At 36.6% G+C, this 20,251-nt stretch overlaps 2 protein-coding genes across 6 annotated transcripts; one reads left to right on the top strand and one right to left on the bottom strand.

Annotated features, from left to right (window-relative positions):
• Positions 1–6,492: 6,492 nt before the first annotated feature.
• Positions 6,493–8,179, top strand: LOC148878583 (photosystem I reaction center subunit IV A, chloroplastic-like). The gene is made up of 3 exons (XM_088956958.1): positions 6,493–7,005; positions 7,404–7,469; positions 7,922–8,179. The coding sequence occupies exons 1-3, from the start codon at positions 6,772–6,774 to the stop codon at positions 8,024–8,026; spliced, it is 405 nt and encodes a 134-aa protein (XP_088813084.1). The 5' UTR covers positions 6,493–6,771; the 3' UTR covers positions 8,027–8,179.
• Positions 8,019–18,508, bottom strand: LOC148878584 (uncharacterized). 5 transcript variants are annotated; one of them, XM_088956946.1, is made up of 6 exons: positions 17,928–18,350; positions 17,397–17,523; positions 13,330–13,434; positions 9,965–10,021; positions 9,146–9,471; positions 8,019–8,381 (listed from the first exon to the last, which is right to left on the bottom strand). In XM_088956946.1, exons 2-6 carry the CDS (start codon positions 17,409–17,411, stop codon positions 8,306–8,308), a joined length of 579 nt encoding a protein of 192 aa, XP_088813072.1. In that variant the 5' UTR covers positions 17,412–17,523; positions 17,928–18,350; the 3' UTR covers positions 8,019–8,305. The 5 variants fall into 5 exon arrangements, 4 of the variants coding, with proteins under 4 accessions (XP_088813072.1, XP_088813065.1, XP_088813052.1 ...); XM_088956939.1 differs by having other exon boundaries at positions 17,397–17,577; positions 17,928–18,303; XR_016102998.1 differs by lacking the exon at positions 17,397–17,523 and having other exon boundaries at positions 9,070–9,471; positions 17,928–18,373.
• Between the last annotated feature and the right edge of the window lie 1,743 nt (positions 18,509–20,251).

Here is a 20,251-nt window from a genome sequence, read left to right on the forward strand (position 1 = left end):
TTATCATTGGCAAAGTCAAGGGTACACTATGTGGGTAATCTAAAGATTCTCAAGGATCAATTGAAGAAGCTGAACTAATGGTAAAGGATGGAAACAATTATTCATCTACACTGATTCTCTATTGGTTTTGAGCTCCAGAAAGCTTCTGTACCTTGGACCTGTTTGTATTCACTCTCTTATATCTTCTCTTCTTTCTAAGCTTGGGCCTTGGTACTTTTTTTTTTAATGGTAACCATAGATACAATATGCCTCTCCTTGGCCCAAAATGCCAACCTATGGAAGCTTCAAGCTTTTAATTCTGCTAAATACAAATGTTAAAGATAAAAGCTTCAACATAGGACATGGTATTTCATTAACCTCATAAGTCATATCATATAATTCACTACGTACAAGAAGGGGAAAAAGAATGAAACGTTTAAATACTTGTGATAAGTGTTTCAATGAATTATTCAACTTCTAAACATCTTCTCTAGAATACGTAATTCTCAAAATTGAACTTGGCAAGTTTTCTGAACCAACATTTTTGGATCGTTGTTGATTCAGACGGTCGGATCGTTCGGTTCGGGAACCGTCCAGGCAACTGGTTCCATTTCACCCTAAACCTGAAATCTGGTAAAAAATCGTTGACCTAAGTGGTCAAATCATTGATCCGTTGACCCGTTCAACGGTTGACCCTTTTTTTATTTTGCTGTCAGAATGGGCCGTCTGATCGAACCGGATGGTCGGACCATCGACCCCAAAAACCAGTGGCCAAAACGGTTTCATTTCCAGGTCATTTTTTAAAATATTGTTCTGAACTATCTTTTTTCGATAAAGGATCATTAGATTCAAAGAATGGTTGTTTCCTTCATTTTTTGCACATGTTTCTGCAAACATCTAGTAAACCTGTTTCTACATTCTCTTCATGAGATTTAGATTGGTGCCATAGCACACTATAATTGTAGGTTTAGCAAGTGTAAACCCTTGTAGATGTTTAGAAAGAGTAACACAATAAGAACAATTCTACACAGATACAAATAGAACCACTTTACAATATCAGTCCTAACTATCTTGGGTCTTGGGAAGGTTGGACTGGATATGAATCTAAACAGCATTTGCATTTACACTCCTTCCAAACTGAGCTTAAGGTTGTGTTTGGTTGCAATACAAATAAATTTGCATTGATGCGAAACTGTGGCAATGCAAATTATTTGAGTGTAAATTCTGATCTATTTTTGTTTCAAATTTTAGCTTATTTTGTTTGATTGCATTACGAATGAAGTACATTAAAGCATGAAGCAGAATAAAGCAAAATCCAAAACAAAACTAAATGAGAATTTGCATTTTTTTTTATTTGCACTCCCACACATTTATACTAGTGCAAATAAAATTGCACTGCAACCAAACATAACCTATAGGAAATTGAATTCAGATCTCCTACCCACACCTACCCACATGACACTACAGCTGTGCATTCGGAACATCTCCCCATGAATTGTAACATGCAAATACGGGAGATGTTCTTAATGTACAGCTGTTGTGAGGCTGTGCATTAAGAATTCTATTTTTAAAACCCACTTCTCAAACAGTTAATTATATTCTCATAAACTCTAATAGCTTCCTAACCTTCTTGAAAATTGCCTTTCAATATACTTACTATTTAGTTCAACAATTCTAAAGAACATTGAATAAGCATTGCTAAGACCAACATCAATCAACAACAACAATAAACAACTAGCGAGGGAGCACGGGCGAGTTGTTATAGAACAATTTAAGGAAATGCAGGAATTTTCAATAGACGAATGGTAGGTAATAAAATCACATTCAAGAGCACCAACTGAAACGATAGCAATTAAAATTACAGTGTTTCAATAGCACCCAGTTATTTTTGTTAAAATTAAGGACCAAGTAGCTGTATAACAAACAATAACAATATGATTTACTTGCTGGTTCTTAAGTTTTATGAAATAACTTTGAGTCACCTTTTTTAAGGGTTAATTTATGTAAACCTTCTTGTTAATTCGATTGTCACTCTTTATTTTATGATAGATCAATAAATTTTTAATTTGTACAACTATTTAACATGGTTCTTCAAGTTTGAACTACACTTGATGACATCAAGTTAGAGACATGTTCTTCCAGATGCTTCTTGGCATATTCTTTGCAAATGTTTGCAATCGATAGCTTCTCTGGTGGCAGTATTGTATTTGATTGCCAAATTTCATGGTTTTCAAAACCAAACTGGAACAAATGGTTGGACCGGAAAAACTGGGAACCGGTAAGGTGACTGGTTCCATTTTACCCCAGAATCATTATTTCGTCAAAAACCGTTGATTTGGTCAGCAAATCGCTGACCCAAGTGGTCAAATTATTCAAACCGCTCGAACTATCCAACAGTTTTGGCTGTTTAACTAGACCCCTGACCGATCTGTTGTCGGTTCGATTTTAAAAATCTTGCAAAATTCAGCATATCATGCTCATCACACAACCAAGTGAATCATAAGAGGGATGAGATCACATCTCCTCCCCACAAGGAGCCGCCCCACAATGTCCCACAGCACATCCCCGCCGTGTATTGAAAACATCTCCCGATGATATTACTAGAACCAATGGTATCATCATCGGGAGATGTTCCCGACACACGATGGGGATGTATTATTGGACGTTGTGGAGCGGCCCCTAGTGGGGAGGAGATGTGAACTCAAGAGGGATGCCACAATGGAACTTCCAAAAAAATTTATGAAAACAAAAGTTGTCTTGCTTTTAAAAGATGCAACAGATAGGAGCATCCAACATAGGACTTCATGGAAAAATATCATGATAAATAAAATGTTAATAATCTTATGCATCTTATTATCTCATAAATTCACTTCTCCCAATGCTACCTTGTGCATGCTACATATAATAGCAGTGGAGCAAAAGAGAACAAAGCAAAGTGAGGAAACCTCCCCTTACCTGAATAATTTACTCATTAGTTTTGGCAGAGTTGGGATCTCCTGGCAACAAAACATATTTCAACATCTTATCAACTTTATATAAAATCACACATCTCACCACATAAAAGTGGGACCTGTCATGCATGTGCAGTGTTAGATGATGTTGGTACATATTTTGTTGGTAGGTGACCTATACTCCTTTTGGCATGGGTATCAAACTGCTGTAGTGTCAGTGCATTAATTCACTGAATAACATTTTCTCCATATTACCCAAAAAAAACCATTTTCTTCATTCTTCCTATATCGCTATTGAGTAGTAATGCCTATTCAATCCATGGATCAAAGCCTCAAAGAATAATTGACGTGACTACTCTAATGGACACTTTAATTATCACAGTTAATGGAGGAGGGAAAATTTCTTGGTTTCCATTCAAGAGGTGGAAACAAAGAAAATAATTATTTCTGCCACACAAAATCGTCTGATTCATTGATTGGAGAGAGAAATGAAATCAAGGAATTATCTTTATATATATATATATATATATATATATATATATATATATATATATAAATGGAATCTACTGGTGCCCACGTGAGAACATCCCTATTCCTATTAATTACAATAACAGTAATTACTGTTATAAATTACTGTTATTATAAATATATAATTAATTACTGTTATTAATTACATTAATTAATTACTATAATTTAATAATTAATGATTATAAATATATAATTAGTGATATAATTAATAATTACTGTTATTATAAATATTGTTAATAAATAGATATTTACTTTAATTTTACTTTAAATTAAAATTATAAATATTGTTATTAATAAATTTAGTAATTATTGTTATATTAACAATAATTAAAAATGTTATTAAAAGTATTGTTATTGATTATTTAATAAAATATTATAATTACTATTATTGATAAATAATGTTAATTCAATTTAGTTTTGGTAATTATTAATTTAATGAATATTGTTAATAAATCCTATTCATAAATTTAATATTTACTTTTATATTAAAATTAACTAAATAATACTATTAAAACTATCATTAATGATTATTTAATTAAATAGTATAATTACTTACTATTATTGATAAATGTTGTTAATAATGATTTGGCAATCGACAGTTCAACCGTCTAGTTCGAATGGATGGCCTATTCTGACAACAAAAATTAGAATAAAAAAATTACGAAACCATTCTGGCCACCGGTTTTCGGGTCGACTATTTGATCATCTGGTTCGAATGGACAGTTCGTTCTGACAACAAAAATTATAGGGAAAAAATTGAGTTTGTGAGGTCCATTAAATAGTATCATATGTGTTATGTCATTCGAGCGTGTGACTTATACGACCCGAAAATGCTGGTTTTTGGGTTGACGGTTTGACTGTTCGGTTCGAGTGGACGGCCCGTCCTAATTACAAAAAATTACAAGCAAAAAATTACGGAACCATTCTGGCTACTGATTTTCGACTCGATGGTTTGATCATCCGATTCAAATGAATGACCCATTTTGACAACAAAAATTACAGGCAAAAAATCGAGTGTGTGTGGTCCATTAAGCAGTACTATACGTGTTATGTCATTCGAGCATGTGACTCATGCAACTTGAAAATGGAACCGTTCTGACCAATCGGTTTTCAGGTTGATGGTTCGACTGTTCGGTTTGAACAGACGGCCCGTTCTGACAACAAAAATAAAAAAAATAAAAAAAATGGCCAAAAACCATTGAATGGATTAACGGGTTAACGGTTCGACCACTCGGGTCAATAGGTTGTTGACTGATTCAACAAATTTTGGCTAGGGATTGGGATTTGGGTAAAACGGAACGGGTTTCCATGACGATACCCAATTAAAAAAAAATGGATGACTCATTATGACAAAAAAAATTACAAGTAAAAAATTGAGTGTTTGAGATCCATTAAGCAGTACCATACGTGTTATGTCATTCGAGTGTGTGACTCATACAACCTGAAGACTGAACCGTTATGGCCATTAGTTTTGGGTCAACGGTTCGATTGTTTAGTTCGAATGGATGGCATGTTCTGACAATAAAAATTAAAAAAAAAAACAAAAACCATTAAACGGATCAACAGTTCGACTACTTGGGCCAATGGGTTTTGACCGATCAATGATTTTTGTCTAGGGACCAAGATTAGGATAAAATGGAACCGGTTGCTTGGATGGTTCCCAATGAAAAAAATAAAAAAAATGGCCAAAAACCATTGAATGGGTCCACGTGTCGGCGGTTCGACTACTTGAGTCAATGAATCGTTAATTGATTCAACAGTTTTTAGCCAAAGACCATATCAACGAATCAATGGATCAACAGTTCCATTCCAACCCCTGCGCCTCCGCTAGTATATACATAATTTCCCATAATCATACATGAAATGATGGAGTTGTTCCACTTTTTTTAAAGATGCCAAGAGGCAAATTGCATTCATCAAAACCTTAGTTTCAGATGATGATGATCAACAATAAAAGAAGAACAAGATATGGCTCATCTAAATCACTTAAATAATTTGCCTATATCATATGCTAAAGAGTAAGAAAATAAAAGCTTGTGGGCATGATAGTTGATGTAGGGTGATTTGGCCCTAGTAATAGGGGGACACGTGGACACGACCTAACTACCAGGATGACAGCTCAGTCTGATACATCAACTCTGCAACAAATCGAGTTGGAATAACAAAACCGCCTCGGGGCAAGTCCACCTCGGGACAAGTTCACCTCGGGGCACGATCGCATCAGGACCACCTCGGTCACAAGGCACTTCAGCATTCATACCAGGTCAGATCCAAAGGCACTAGCTTGGGTAATACTGACTGACCAATGCATGGCAACCTCGAAGATCTCGCCACTAGATTCCATGCTTTACGGGATCACGCCTTGTAATAGCTAGCATTATCTCCCCTATCTGATTCGGGTAGAAGTGATAAATCTTACCATTTGGCAGCGTTATCCCTAGTTAACGTGGAAACGAACCTCATCATAACGAAGATCCCGGAATCACTCCACAAAACCCACGAAGATTCCACTATATAAAGACTTCACCCCCCGAGAGTGCAAAGTACGCATAATCTCTACTCTCCATATCACCTCCTACTGACAATAACTGGATTGTGCTACATCAATAGTACGGATGATATGGTTAATTGGGAATTGGGATGTCATTGCAAACAATCAACAACAAGGAACAATTGCAAAACAATGAATGAAGATGGATGAATTATGACTATGAAAAACCTGGCTAGATAGGCCCTCGTTTAGGTTTAGTGAACTTGAAAATTGAAATGATGTCAATTTCCGCCGTGATAATTAGTCCTGCAGATCACATATACAGTCCATAAGACAAGTTTTTACACGTGGCAAGATCTCCCAGGCTAGACACATGGTGGACATGAACGGAGAACGCAATGAAGAATCGGCTCCAAGATGAAATCAGATCTGACGCTTCCACGTGTGATCACTGGGAAATTGCAAATCCGTAATTCACACAAAGTGCAGGAGCATTTTCGGAATCCGGTGGCGCTTTAAATGAAGCAAAATCTTTACAAGAACGGGGAGATGGGGTTATCCGGAAGGAACGGATATGGTTTTGACGTGGCAGCATCCTAGTGGTGGAAACCGTTTCTATCACCATTTAGAGGTTCAGATAATTTCTGCAGAAGCAAACAAGAGTTGAAAATCTGGAGTTTGAAAATCTGGAGCCTCTCATCAAAACTCTCAGATCATAAACGCCCCCAACACACTTCATTTCATAATTTTTCGGTTTTATTATTGGAAATAACAGAACAGAGAGGAGATATAGAAAATCAGTGAAGAGAAGAGAAGTGGCCAATGGCTAGCTGTAACATGGCGTCTGCGGCTTCTGGGTTCGTGCTCACGTCTAACTTGACGTCCAACACCAGCTCCTCTTCAAAGAACATCGTCTCCTTCTCTTCTAGGAGGGATTCACGGCTAGTTGTACGGGCGTCGGAAGAGCCGGCGGCGCCACCGGCCGCACCTGCCCCTAAGGAGGGTGCAGCTCCGCCTCCCAAGCCGCCTCCGATTGGACCCAAGAGAGGGACTAAGGTACTGTTGTAAGAATTTTAGCACTTTCACCACTAGCTAATTCTCCTTCTTGCTCTGTGGTGGAGACCCTCGTTGGACTGTCATTCCTATCTTTTATTTATTCATTTATCTTATGACTGTGCTTGTTGTTGGATAAAGAAAGAGAGGAAGGACTCTTCATTTTCCTGTCTTTCTTTTCTGAAGAAGAGATGGTTATTCACTTATTCTTGGAGTGGAATGATTACTTGCTACAACCAGGGAATGCTTTTCCTCTCCATCCTTCTTCTGTGAGACAAAGGAGCTGAGGACTCTCTAATGATGAAAACAAAAATATAAGCCTTGCCTTGCAACATTACCAATACAAACAAACCAGTACTTCAGCTCCTGTTTTAGTTATCTTTGTTTCATTCTGTCTTCAGGTTAAGATTCTCAGGAAGGAATCCTACTGGTACAATGGCATTGGTTCTGTGGTCACTGTGGATCAGGTTCTCTCTCTCTCTCTCTCTCTCTATGTGTGTGTGTGGATTTATATTAGGAATTCTGACTAGACTTCATAGCTTCATGTTACCAGCTAGCAGTAAACGGGTGCTATAGTTTTCTCCTGTTGGAGCCACCATTCAGGCACCATCCCTTTGTCAATTAAGCCAACCGACATAACTTGAGGCCATCTCCTTGATTGGTAAAGGGCCGAAGGCCGGCCCAATAAGGTCGCCCAATTGGTGTATATATTTTGTCAATTCAGTCTATGGCCCAAGACTTGGACAACCTTATCTATTGATCAGATGCTAAAACTCACTCAAATGAAGAGTGATGACAGCAAAGATAGATGGCCACTCCTGGATGTCAGTTGAGCAAGCACAAGAAACCTGCCCCTCTATGCTCTATTTTATTCTATTTCTATGTTCTTCTGAATATTGGCATTTGTTTCACTGTACAGGATCCCAAAACTCGCTACCCTGTCGTGGTTCGATTCAACAAGGTCAATTATGCCAATGTTTCTACAAACAACTACGCATTGGATGAGATTCAGGAAGTGAAGTGAAATGAGAAAATCATCTGTTATAATGTGTAATTGTAGCTTTCCTTTGCTATTGAACGACTAGTGTATTCACAGAGTCTGTATTATACTTCTCTTGTGGGACGTGTTTTCTTCCTCTCTGCTACTCCTATTTATATATTGATTACAACTGCACAACTGCAAGTCTAGTTGATAACATTTATGCTATATACACAACTTGGGCTGTTCATCACTCTATGCACACTAGATCTTCAACAAGCAGTTGGGAGAAGCAGGCGCTTGGTTCCAGACAGGAATGGGGTCTCACGGTTTTGAGACAAAACCCTCTCCTGTTTTGCGCCTCGTAGAACAATGACCAGAGAAGTCTGTCTTTGAGTACCTGCATCACATGAAAAGAAAGGGTTTTGGTAGCTTTGGTCTCAACGACCAGTTAATAACAGGATTATAATTGCTTAGGAATTCAAATGCACAATCAATTGTTTCATGCATATAGACTATAAAAAAAAAAAAAAAAACATTTCTAAATGAGGAATGACAACCTTGCAACGTAAGATACATCTTCCATGTACGCATTTGAGTTACTTATATCTAAACACTTAATAAAGTAGCCGGAAGAGCAGATTGTATAGTCCTGATTTCTTTGGGACAGTTTACTCATTCCAGTTACTAATGTTATAATTGAAAATGTCTTAAATTTTGCATAGTCTTTCCGTCTAAGTAAATAGTACATCAAATTACCATCACATCTAATAACACAATAATAGATTCTGAATTACATGACCACATAATTTAATAGTCTTACTTCTATATGAGCACAGTGGCTACTTATATGGTGCCTGTCAACCTTACCTTTAGAAGAATACCCAAAAGTTCAATACCTCTGAGACTTACTAATTACCATTATTTGACATTGCGAAGGGTTCTGCTCCTTTAAGTAGTGGAATATAGTGTGAGATCACAGTGGAGGCAAAGACATATAACTGGTATTTTTTAATATAAAATTCAACTCAATATTTCATGTGTCATCATGCTTACAACAAACAGTGCAGAAGTGTTCTATGAATTACCTGGATAAATATCGATAGAAGGTATTCTTGGCACCAATAAACCAGTATCCAGCACACATTTTGGTTATCTACTTACCAGGCTGGCAATAGTGGTCCAGTGCCACCCTCCTTCTCAGGGTCTGGAATGCTTGTGTAACAAAACAAATGGTTGGCCAACTCCCAGCTCCAGTCCTGCTTCCTTGAAACAGACATTTGAGGCCATCTGTTTATCCTAACATAATGTTCCCTGATCCTTCCCTCTCCAACAAAACTGGTAACAACAGAATAACTGCACTCATGGCCACCCCAAACTGGATCACCAGGATCTGCAGTTTGGGTGCCATTTGGATGGAAGTAGCGGTGCATAGGAGGGCCTGTGCCCTTCCAAGAAGGATCTAGGTTTCTCCAATATTCAGGAGCCTCCTGCCAATGACAAGTGCAATCAGATTGGTTTAGGACCATGATACCCAGATACCTGTACATGCCTAGTTACCGGTGCCAGACACAACATTTTCCAGATACTGTGTAGATACTTCTAGACGTACTCTATGATATTATCACTTTTAAAATATATAATATATTTTAACAAATTATACTATAAAAAAATCTGTACATGTTGAAAATTAATTAAGTTTGGCATGATATGAGTCTTGAAACGAGTATGTAGCTTTTAAAACTAGGTATTAAAACATGATATAAATATATTCCATAGAAACCCATGCTTGTATCTTTGTCCGAGATTTTAGCCGTATCTGTGTTCTGTGTCAGTATCAGTATCTGGGTATCATAGGTTTAGGATTGAAGGAAATTTTTCTTGCAGTAATTAGGTGCTTTTTGGCAGCCCTAAGTTCAGTTCATGTGGGTCTAAGCAGAAGTAAATAAAAGTAAAAAGAAAAAGAACTATGTTGGAACTAACCTTTTTAAAACGAAATTCCCACACATGATCACAGAGGTCCTCCTTGATAATGCGGTTCTGAGAGAAAAAGAATTCAAGATTAGGAATTGCACGCAATTTATCTTCCAACTACCGACAATTACTGCTAACATCGATATAAACAAATTATTTTCAGCGGTATGAATCACTTCCATAGGATGAATTTTGGTTCTGAAATATCTCTGATTTGCACCCCTAACTAAAACTGTAATAGTAAGGAAAATTCTCATTGGTACTATATGGTAAGAGACATGCACCTGTGGAACAACACTGAAACATGAAGCAAGTTACTTGGTCCAAGAGAAGCATTGGCTGTTTACAACCACGATTATGTTATTTTAGGGGTTGGATGATAATGTGTGGTAACAGTAATTGCAGCAATGGAAGCATAGACTGGAATTGGTGCCTCAGCTAAAATGGTGGAAGGAAAGCTCTCATCGGGAAGTACATCCTATGATTTAGACATAACTTTGGTACCAAAAAAAAAAAAAAAAGACGGGGCTCTGAAGAGTACTCAATCATGAATCAATTGCTTATTACTACTGAATGACAATGCATCATTATGATCTCTGAAACTCAACTTAGCAAAGCCTTATTTCATTTCTTGAAGAGATCCTCATTCCTCAATTGTGATTTGTGAGAGATGAGAAATTACTTAAAAAGGATCCTAATCTCAAATACCCAAACAAATATGATCGGGCGTATCAAATGTTGTAGAAATGTTAATTTCTAATCGATAGGGAATAAATTTGTAATTTTACCTTATATTAACAAATCTGCCAACAGATAGAGTTTTCATTCTTCCATATCACATTCTTCCTTCTTCCACCAAATCACTAATTGGCACCAGAGCATCCTATAGTTTTCTTCCTCTTAGATTTTTTGTCCAAGAAACTTGCTGACATCTCTAACTATACGCATTATGTCAGAAGGGGTACAGCCAGTCTTCTACATCTAAGGAATAAAAACCTAGATTTTGATAGATTATACTTTTTAGGTTTTTACTGATGATGTTTTGCAGATTGGTTGAAGCCTTTTTGTTACTTCCAAGGAATGCAAAAATCAGAAATTTTAGTTTATTGTTTTCTAGCTGGTATATATGGTGGGATCACTTCTGTGCAATCCATATGACATTTCTGGTATTACCAAAAAAAAATGACATTCATGGATTGATAGGACTTTGTCTCACAAATTTGGGTTGATTTTCTATTTTTTTTGTGTAATTTCTTCTACACCATGTCAGTGTTATCAAAGCATTGACGATCAATCGATACTCACGATGTGGTTCCCTAGGGCAACTAAGCATTATGCTCTCTTTGAGGAAGCATGCATGTTGCCTTTCTATATTTTCTTCATTGGATAATGTTGAAGTTTGTAAGATATTCGAAAAAATTATTTGTGGGTTGAAGCGATCTTTTGGAACTTGGTTTAATGGGTTGAATAAAGCTGTTACAAAGGTCGGGTATTCTCAAAGTCATACAGAAAATACACAGTATATCAAACATGATGAGAAATCTACTACTTTTCTCAATGTGTATGCAGATGATATTATCATGACTGGGAATTTCCATGCAATGATTCAACAATTTAAACCTTTATTGGCTTCAATTTTTTTTTTTTATTATTGACTGTTGGAACTTCATTAATATGAATGAAAGAATAACATGTACAATAGGATGCTGAAATCCCACATTGAGCCATTGGCTCCTAATCCCAAGCTTGCTATTTGTACATTGGTATGTTCCCCCAAAACAACAATGCCCTATTCACTCCTTGTTTGGTATGGAATTTGCCAAACTATTGGCTGATCTTTACACCCAATTGACAATTGCATCCAACTCTCCGCCAGATATTTAGTTTCCCTCATAATATGTCAGTATTGCCAAGATGTTTAGTCCTTATTTCTCAACTCGCCTACTACAACCTTGGAAGATCCTTCGACCACTAGGTTTCTGAAATTGAATAATATTCTCATCTTCAACTCACCACTAGATTTCTATCTTAAGAATATGAGATTAAAGATTTAGGAAGTTTCAAATATTTCTCAACGTTGTAGTAGCCATATCAAGGAAAACACATCTTCTTCTCACAGAGAAACTACATTCTAGATTTGTTGAAGGATATAAAGAACCAAGTTCTAAACCGAGGGATATGCCTATAAATCCAAGCATGGACTCAATGTTCATGAAGGGGAATTGGTAGTAGATGAAGGAAAATTATAGAAACTTGTAGGGTGTCCGCTCTACCTATTGTTGACCAAGCCAGGCATTACTTATGCCATGTGTGTGATCATTTAGTATATTTATACTCTGTGTGTTCCACGTAAAGAAGTTGATTATTCTTAGATATTTAAAACATTCTCCTAGAAAAGGACTTTTCTTTTCAAATCATAGTTATCTGCAAGTAGAAGTACATACTGATGCAAATTGTGTTGGGGCTATAGATGATGGAATATAGACTACTTGTTTTTGTACTATTGTTGGTGGAAATTTAGTAACACTGAGCAAGAACAATAGTTCTTGCCCGATTAAGCAATGAATCTATATATATAGAACCATGGCTCCTGGTTTATCTAAGCTAATTGTAGCTTACACTACTAGCTACTATTAGGAGAACTTGGTGTATTTGCAGGTGGCCCTATGAAGTTGTAATACGACAATAAAGCTCCCATAACTCATAATTCCATTCATTGTACAGAACCAAACATGTTGAGGTTGATCTCATGAGGGAGATCAAGAAGTAATGCTTTCTGTTTGTGAAGACTAAAGACCAGCTTGTTGATTTCCTAAAGATGTTGCCATAACCAAGTTAAAGTGTACTTTGGGTAAGTTAAGCATGATCAATATATATGCTCCGCTTAACAAGAGTTCAGAGATATTAAGTTCTAATGTATAGGAAGCATATTCGTAAAATCACATATTATTTGGTAATTATATTATTTTATAATGCATGAATATGCCTGCCAGCAGAGTTTCTTTCTTCTCTATCACGTTCTTCTTCTTAGAGCAATGGTTCTGTATTATAACTTCAAAATGATTATGGGAAGCACAACATGGTACTTCTTAGCAAAATCATTTGCATGATAGGCTGATAGTAATCAAGATAGACTCGGAACAGCAGTGAAACATGAAACAAAGTGTTTAAGTACACTCATAAGAGATGCAACATTATGAATATAGAAAGAAATTCACAATCTCGAAATGCAATTCCAAAAGAAACCTAACCCCAGGTATCCACTTAAATGTGATCAGACAGATTAAGTGACAAACCATTATATCAGAACTGCAATGAGAAAAATCACACAATATTCATGACTACTAATATGGCACAGTTTGACATATACTTACACGTTTCCCATCCATGACAGAAAATGAAAAAGCAGCCAACTTTGATATTCCTTGGACCTGTGACAAACGAGGTATGTGTGCTTTCCCTTGCCACAATTCCTTACACTGAAGAAGAATGAAAAGATTAACAAATTTTCTATATTACTAGAAAACCTGTTTAGAAGACCACCAAGCATGCAAATTGTGCAGCAAGTTGGTGTATCTGTGAGAGCACAGAAAACCAATTATTTCTAGGAGTACAAAACCTACAAAAAAATTTTCCTGGTTAACAAGAATTTTTTTATTCTGAATTCTCAACGCACATGAAAGAAAACCATCCAGAGACAGCTCATACAGTAGGAAACCTCATTCTTCTACTTTTTTTTTTATCAGCAACACAGAAAATTGATTCATTAGATTAAAAAAGCATATACAACAAGAAGTTGTGGGCAGAAACAAGAAGCCCAGAGAAACTATCCCACTATTTACAAAACAGCCCAGAACATAGAATGTCTCTGAATCCCGTGTTTAGCTAAACCATCAGCCATACTGTTTGCAGATCTCCTAATCCACCTTATTTGGATCTAATCCACCTTATTTGGATCAACATGTCTTTAGATATCCGCTTGAAGCACCTGAGCTTATTCCTTAGATTCATATTACTCCTTCCCCATCAACCTTACTCTTCTACTTTTCCTAGCTTGGTTGAATTTATGATGACAAAGGTCTTACATTTCAACGTGTTCCACACATTAATTAATAGTAGTAGGATTAAGGCTTTTTTTTTTTTAATTTATCTTCATTAATGCTGTTATATGGTCTGGGCCATTAATGGGCTCTGCTATTTTTTATCTTCTATTATGCTTCTTATTGCTGCTGCCCAGTATGGGAAGATTTGTCCTTATCCTTTTTTATTGTAATGCTCCTCTTATAATGAACAAAAGAGGACACACAACCAGTTCAGTTTTGCTCCCCAAAATACAATTTCTTTCTCTCAACTACATCTTCTTTTTCAGAATTGTTACTAGTTTATTATCTATTGAATCAATTAGTTTTGATCCCCAAAATCAATTAGTTTTAGACTGATTATAGAATTTGGATCTGATTCTAAGAAGTCAAGTTGGTAACAAAGCAAACCCTCTTCTTTTCTCTTTGAGTTTCTCCAATGCATCACTAGGATCAGCAGTGTGCGTGGAGAATTGAAGTTTCTGATCATCAGAGTTCATTTCACCTGATGTTTAGAATATTTTTGGATAATACATTAACTCAGTTTGCTGCCTAGAAGTGAGGTCTAGAGAATTCTGCCCAAAAATCAAGAAAAATCAGAAAATTCATTGCATTGGTTGATCGAAGGTCTTGGAACCAGATCAAAATAATTCAGTAGAAGCATGATGGATGGGTTGAAAGATACAGGTAAGCTGGGTGTTAAGCTTCTAGATACACCTACCTATCCTAACCATGGACTATCTGCATCTCTGATGGGGAGTTGCTCCAGAATTGAGGCATGTTTAAGAAATTTGTTGGCAGATTGCTATACTTATGCATTACTAAGCCTGGTACTAGTTATTCTGTGGCTGTTATAAGTATATGCACTCACCCAAAGATATACATTTGGCTGTAGCAGAGGATACTTGCATATTTGAAAGGACAGCTTGGGAAGGTATTTTTATATTCTAATCATGGCTACATGAAGATAGAGGGGTTTATAGGTGCCAATTGGCTAGATCAATAGATGATAGGAGATTCACATCTAGTTACCATACGCTAATAGCAGGCAATCTTGTTTCTTGGAGAAGCAATAAATAGTTAGTTGTTAGCTACCTAGTCAAGTGTTGAGACTGAATATTGGGCTATGGTGCATGGAGTTTTAGAGATGCTACGGGTTTGGTCTTTTCTTGAAAATTTGAGGATATTTTATGAATTATAATATACCTATGTAGCTCTATGATAATAGGAGGTCGTAAGCATGGCCCATAATCCAGTTCAGCATGACAGAACTGAGCATGTAGAGGTTGACAGAGACTTCATTAGAGTGTGTAGTTTCAGGAGAAGTTATACACTGTTTAGAAAGGCTATTTATGTTAGCGAATGTTATGTGATAGTGGTAAAATCCACAACATTGAACAGCCAATTTTCCATTATCAATGCTTAGGTTGGTTTATCCTAGAGCCCTGATATGTGCCATTAAATGCCCTTACACAATCTTGTACCATGTCATGCAAGATTATGTGGTAACCTAACATAGGGGCTGGTACATAGAAGGCAAGGTCAATGTGTAGCAGTGCTTCAAAATACAACAAAGTATGCTCTGAATCCATAAGAAAATCCAGAGAGAAGTTGCTGGTTTTCTTCTAGTACCAAAGAACTACTAAAAACAACAAAGGAAAAAACAGAAATCACAAACACTGATTTCAAAAGGAGAAGAAAAGAAGCTACGTAGAAGAATAGAAATTAACTCACTCAATTTGTGTTCCATTCTCCTGTTAACTCTTAAAAGTTTAGAAAATAAGCAAATACTAAAACTACTAATGGCAGATCTTCTAAAAAAATGGACACCTTAAAAGATAACAGCTGGCTAGAAAATAGATAATAGAAATTTAGAAACTGCAGCCAGCTTCTAAATCTGGATACAGCCATTTGGTTCCTCCTTATCTTATATGTTTTAGTAACTTTGGGATGTTTGAATTCCTCGAAAAATTGATATATTGTATCTTTTATTGCTGTTGAGGGTTGAATTATATCACAACCATTTGCCCAGTAGCAATAACGTTGGGTGAACATGAAGACAGGAATTGGAATCCAATGCATACCTGGAAGTTGACTCAGCAAAGTAAAAAAGAAATATGGTCTCGGAACACATCCATAAATTTGGTAACTGAGGCATCCACACGATACTGCCATCCTGAATCTGCATACAGCTGGCCACACTTGCATCTTTATCATATGCAATATCAAATAACTCCAACAAAATCTCCATTAGAGGTCTGTCTCCTCACCAGCAGTCCTTCCTGAACCTGACTTTCAGCCCATTTCCTACCTTGTACTCTTCACCGAACAAACACTGCACTTTTTCAATCCCCTTCCACACAGAACACCCATAAGTTTGAGAAGCTTCACCTGGCTCCCACCCCATAATTAGCCTGGATTACCCTCTTCCATAACCCACCCTGCTTTTCCCTGAACCTCCAAAACCATTTACCTAGCATAGCTTTATTTACTTCCCTCAGCCTCCTTACACCTATACCGCCAATACTTTTGGCCTGCACACCTTACTCCAACTAACGAGATGATATTTCTTTTCCTCCTTTCACCCCCTCCATAAGAAAGACAAAGACCTATGGATTGTTAGAAGAAAACAATTTATAAAAAGCGCCCCCCTCAACAATCTGTTGATTGTTGGAATCTGATAGGTGTCTGACACAGACTGGGCCTTAGGATCACCAAAATGTTGCTAAAAACACTCACAGAAAACAAACAGCAAAGAGAGGAGAATCAAAATAGTCCAAGAAAAAACTGTTTTGTCTGCTCTCCAGCTCTTTGGAACAATAGAAATTTCCTACTCATTAATCTAGGAAAAGTGTATAGTTAATAAAAAATGTCAAAGATATTATTTAATTTTCCTGCAAATAGTTTTATGCTTTTAAACAAGAAAGTAAAAAAATGAAAGGAATCAGATTGAATAAGGATGAACAATCAAGTAGCATAGTAATACAACTTAAGAAAGTTTGAGGTCAATTTAATGGGAAGTTACATTATTCTTGGATAACTTAAACTAATTAGTGTATCATAAATTATAAGACATAAGACAAAGAAAATTAATAAAAAACAGAATAAATTACAATAAATTAGCAGTATCTCTGTCCTACATGTATTTACAACTATAACCATAAACGATAACACTGTTTTCCGTTATTAAAAAACAGGAGATAAGGAAAGAAAATAAAAATAACAAAACAAAAGTAGGGAAACTAAAGGAGTTTCTTTTGTTTGTTTACACAGAAAAAAGCGCAACACCCAAAGTAGTGCTCAAACTCAAAGAACAGTTACGATAATTGAAACACTAATACACATCTGTTTCGGGGGCATACCATTTCTAGATTCATCAAATATTCAATGTCAAAGCTGGAAAGGCTGGAAAGGCTGGAAATCTTCTTAAGACAATGGCCTCAAAAGTCAAACCAGAGTTGTTTGTCAATGTTTCAGCAGCTAAGGGAGCTGCATGGTTTGTAGCCTTTGATAAGATTATCAGGATGGTATCTTGGTTGCATGCTGCGAATGCAATATAGAAATAAATGAATTGATCATATCAGTAGCCCTAGAAGAATCACCAATGATCCAAATGGACAACCAAATAAATAATTCTGGATTGTCCATCAAAATTGCGATTCTTGATGAGTCAAATACATATCGAGACTCCCTATGAGCTTAATGGCTCTTGATGATCACTAGAAATGATAACCCTTATGTTCTTGATGGATCAAATATATAAATAAACCTAGTAGGTCAAAACATTAACAGAGACTGGAAACAATTCAGCTTAACTGGAAGCCAAACACGAAACAAGAGAACAGAAAACAAAACATCAAAACAGAAAGAAAGAGAGAATGGCAGATAATAACCTTACTGCTCCAAATACTGTTGCTGGAAGCAACGCTATGCCATCCACGAGAGACAAGCAGGGAGAATGCCAAGCTGCGAGCGTCAAGACGGCTCAGTATCATCAACATTATATCCGAGCCAAACACCACCAGAGGATCCTGAAGAAGCTCCGACCCCTCTCTTTCTACTTCCTCATGCTGTTCTTCCCTCAACCTCTTCCCCCTTTTCTCATTCCGCTCCATTGCTCGTCCTCCTCCATTAAGTCCACCGTAATCAGCCACAGACATCTCTCTCTTCATCACAGTCCCCTCCATTTGCTGATACTTGTTCTCCTCCACCACCACTTCTCACAGAGACAGACACAAGAGATGGGAAAGAGAGACAGAAGGAGGATCCAGAGAGCGACAGAGAGACACGAAAACAGTTTTACTTTCAACCCGCAGTCACAACTCGCTCAGTCACTTCTTTGACTCGACTTGTTAACTCGTATTTTTATTACAAGGGCAATATCTATTACAAGAGATTGTAACTGGGTCGGGTACCATACTGGTCAGATTCAAAGCGAACTCGACCTGAAGTCGCTCCAATCCGAACCCTGACCGACTCGTTCTCCATATTACCATAGTTCATATAGTGTGCCTATACTCAACCAAGCAAGTAGATAACTAGATATTAGAACGGGTCCACTTCATACCAATCCGAAATAAGAGTAACCCGATTCAGTAACATCATTGATCCAAACACTTGTAATGACTAAATTAACCTTGCTTTGGGACTAAAATTACTGCTTTAGTAACGCTTTGGCGGATATGCTGAGCTACTGCTGAACAGTAAAGCAGTGAGTCGGTGAAAGTGAGTTCTTTTTAGCTTGGGCGGTGGCAAGTGTGGCAAGCGAACATGAAATGACCATTATACGCCTAAAATGAACGTTTATTGACCAAAATACCCTTTCCTACGTTGTCAATGGCATCATGGCGCCCTCATTGTGCGTTGCGTTTAATGGCCGTTAGTCCATCAAACGGGAATTCGCATCAGCGCCCCACATACCATCCCAGCCGTGTGTATTGGGAACATCTCCCAATCTGAACTCATAAAATGGTATAGAAACAAGCATTTTTAAAAGCTCATTTTCAGTTTGAGTATTACATGCCAAGACCCAAAATTTGCAACCAAGATGCCCAAGGTCAAAATTTTTCATTTGAAAAACATAATCAAAACCAAATCACAAATATTGCGGGGCCTAAATTATTGAGGTGGCCTTTGGTTGCGATGCAAATTTATGTGCACTCATACAAAATCATGGTTTTCAAAACCGAACCGGACCGGATGGTCAGACCAGAAAAACCAAGAACTGGTCAAGTGATCAGTTCTGCTTTTTTCTAAAACTGGATATTTGCAATATATATATATATATATATATTGATTTGGTCAGTCAATCGCTAATTCGAGCGCTGGAGTCGTTCAATGGCTTTGGTTGATTTTGATTTTGATTTTTTAAATTTGTATTTTTTTTATCAGAATGAACTAATCATTTGGTTTGAACTATCAGACCGTTCAACCCGAGAATCGAACCCCTGACCAATTCGTTCTCCAAATCGATTTAAAAAACCTTGTGCAAAACTATGGTAGTGCAATAGAGTTTGAATCAGCTGCCAATACATGGTCTCAGCATCCCAACCAGCTATTGCAGCCATAATTCATCGGGAACTTCTCCATATGGCATGAATAACAAGGGCAAATGTGTAACTGCAGTGGCCTGCTAGGATAATGTTGGAAGCATTTTGTTGGTAGCATATTCTTACCCTGTTTTATTTTTGCTTCAAAATTTACCTCATTTTATTTAATTGCAGTAAAAATAAAGTAAAATAAGACCTGAAAGCAGCACAAATAAAACCCAAAACAAAATTAAGTCAAAATTTGTATTTTTGTTTTACTTGCATTCTCATATTTGGCAAACACCCCCCTAACCAGGTCCGAATACTTATTTTAAAATTCTTAGAGCTGCAAATGGATTGGATCTAATGTAACATCGATTTTCATTTCAGATTAGATTCATTTATGCCAGATTCAAATATCTATTTAATCAATAATCAGATTAAATCCAAACATCATCCATTTATAGTCCAATCAAAATTGGATATTGCTTGATCCGTTTTGCTAGGATCCAATCTGATACAATCTATTTTTTATAATTTAATTTATATTTAATTTGTATAGATTTACTAATATATCAATCAAATCGAATTTGAATCTATGTTTTGCAAATTGGTCGGATATTAGATTACATTAGAATTTTGTCATATTCTTATTGGATCAAATTCAAATATACCCCATCCAAATTGGA

Source organism: Nelumbo lutea, chromosome 1 (assembly GCF_056320005.1).
Source record: "Nelumbo lutea isolate HS-2025 chromosome 1, American lotus-T2T, whole genome shotgun sequence".
Lineage (NCBI taxonomy): Eukaryota > Viridiplantae > Streptophyta > Magnoliopsida > Proteales > Nelumbonaceae > Nelumbo > Nelumbo lutea.

Coding starts and splice junctions, on each gene's coding strand:
- LOC148878583 (XM_088956958.1), top strand. CDS start 6,772: ATGGCTAGCTGTAACATGGCGTCTGCGGCTTCTGGGTTCGTGCTCACG. Junction 7,006..7,403: donor GACCCAAGAGAGGGACTAAG/GTACTGTTGTAA, acceptor TTCTGTCTTCAG/GTTAAGATTCTCAGGAAGGA. Junction 7,470..7,921: donor CTGTGGTCACTGTGGATCAG/GTTCTCTCTCTC, acceptor TTCACTGTACAG/GATCCCAAAACTCGCTACCC.
- LOC148878584 (XM_088956926.1), bottom strand. CDS start 18,221: ATGGAGGGGACTGTGATGAAGAGAGAGATGTCTGTGGCTGATTACGGT. Junction 10,022..13,329: donor CTGTCATGGATGGGAAACGT/GTAAGTATATGT, acceptor TTTTTCTCTCAG/AACCGCATTATCAAGGAGGA. Junction 8,382..9,145: donor GGACCACTATTGCCAGCCTG/GTAAGTAGATAA, acceptor CATGTGATGCAG/GTACTCAAAGACAGACTTCT.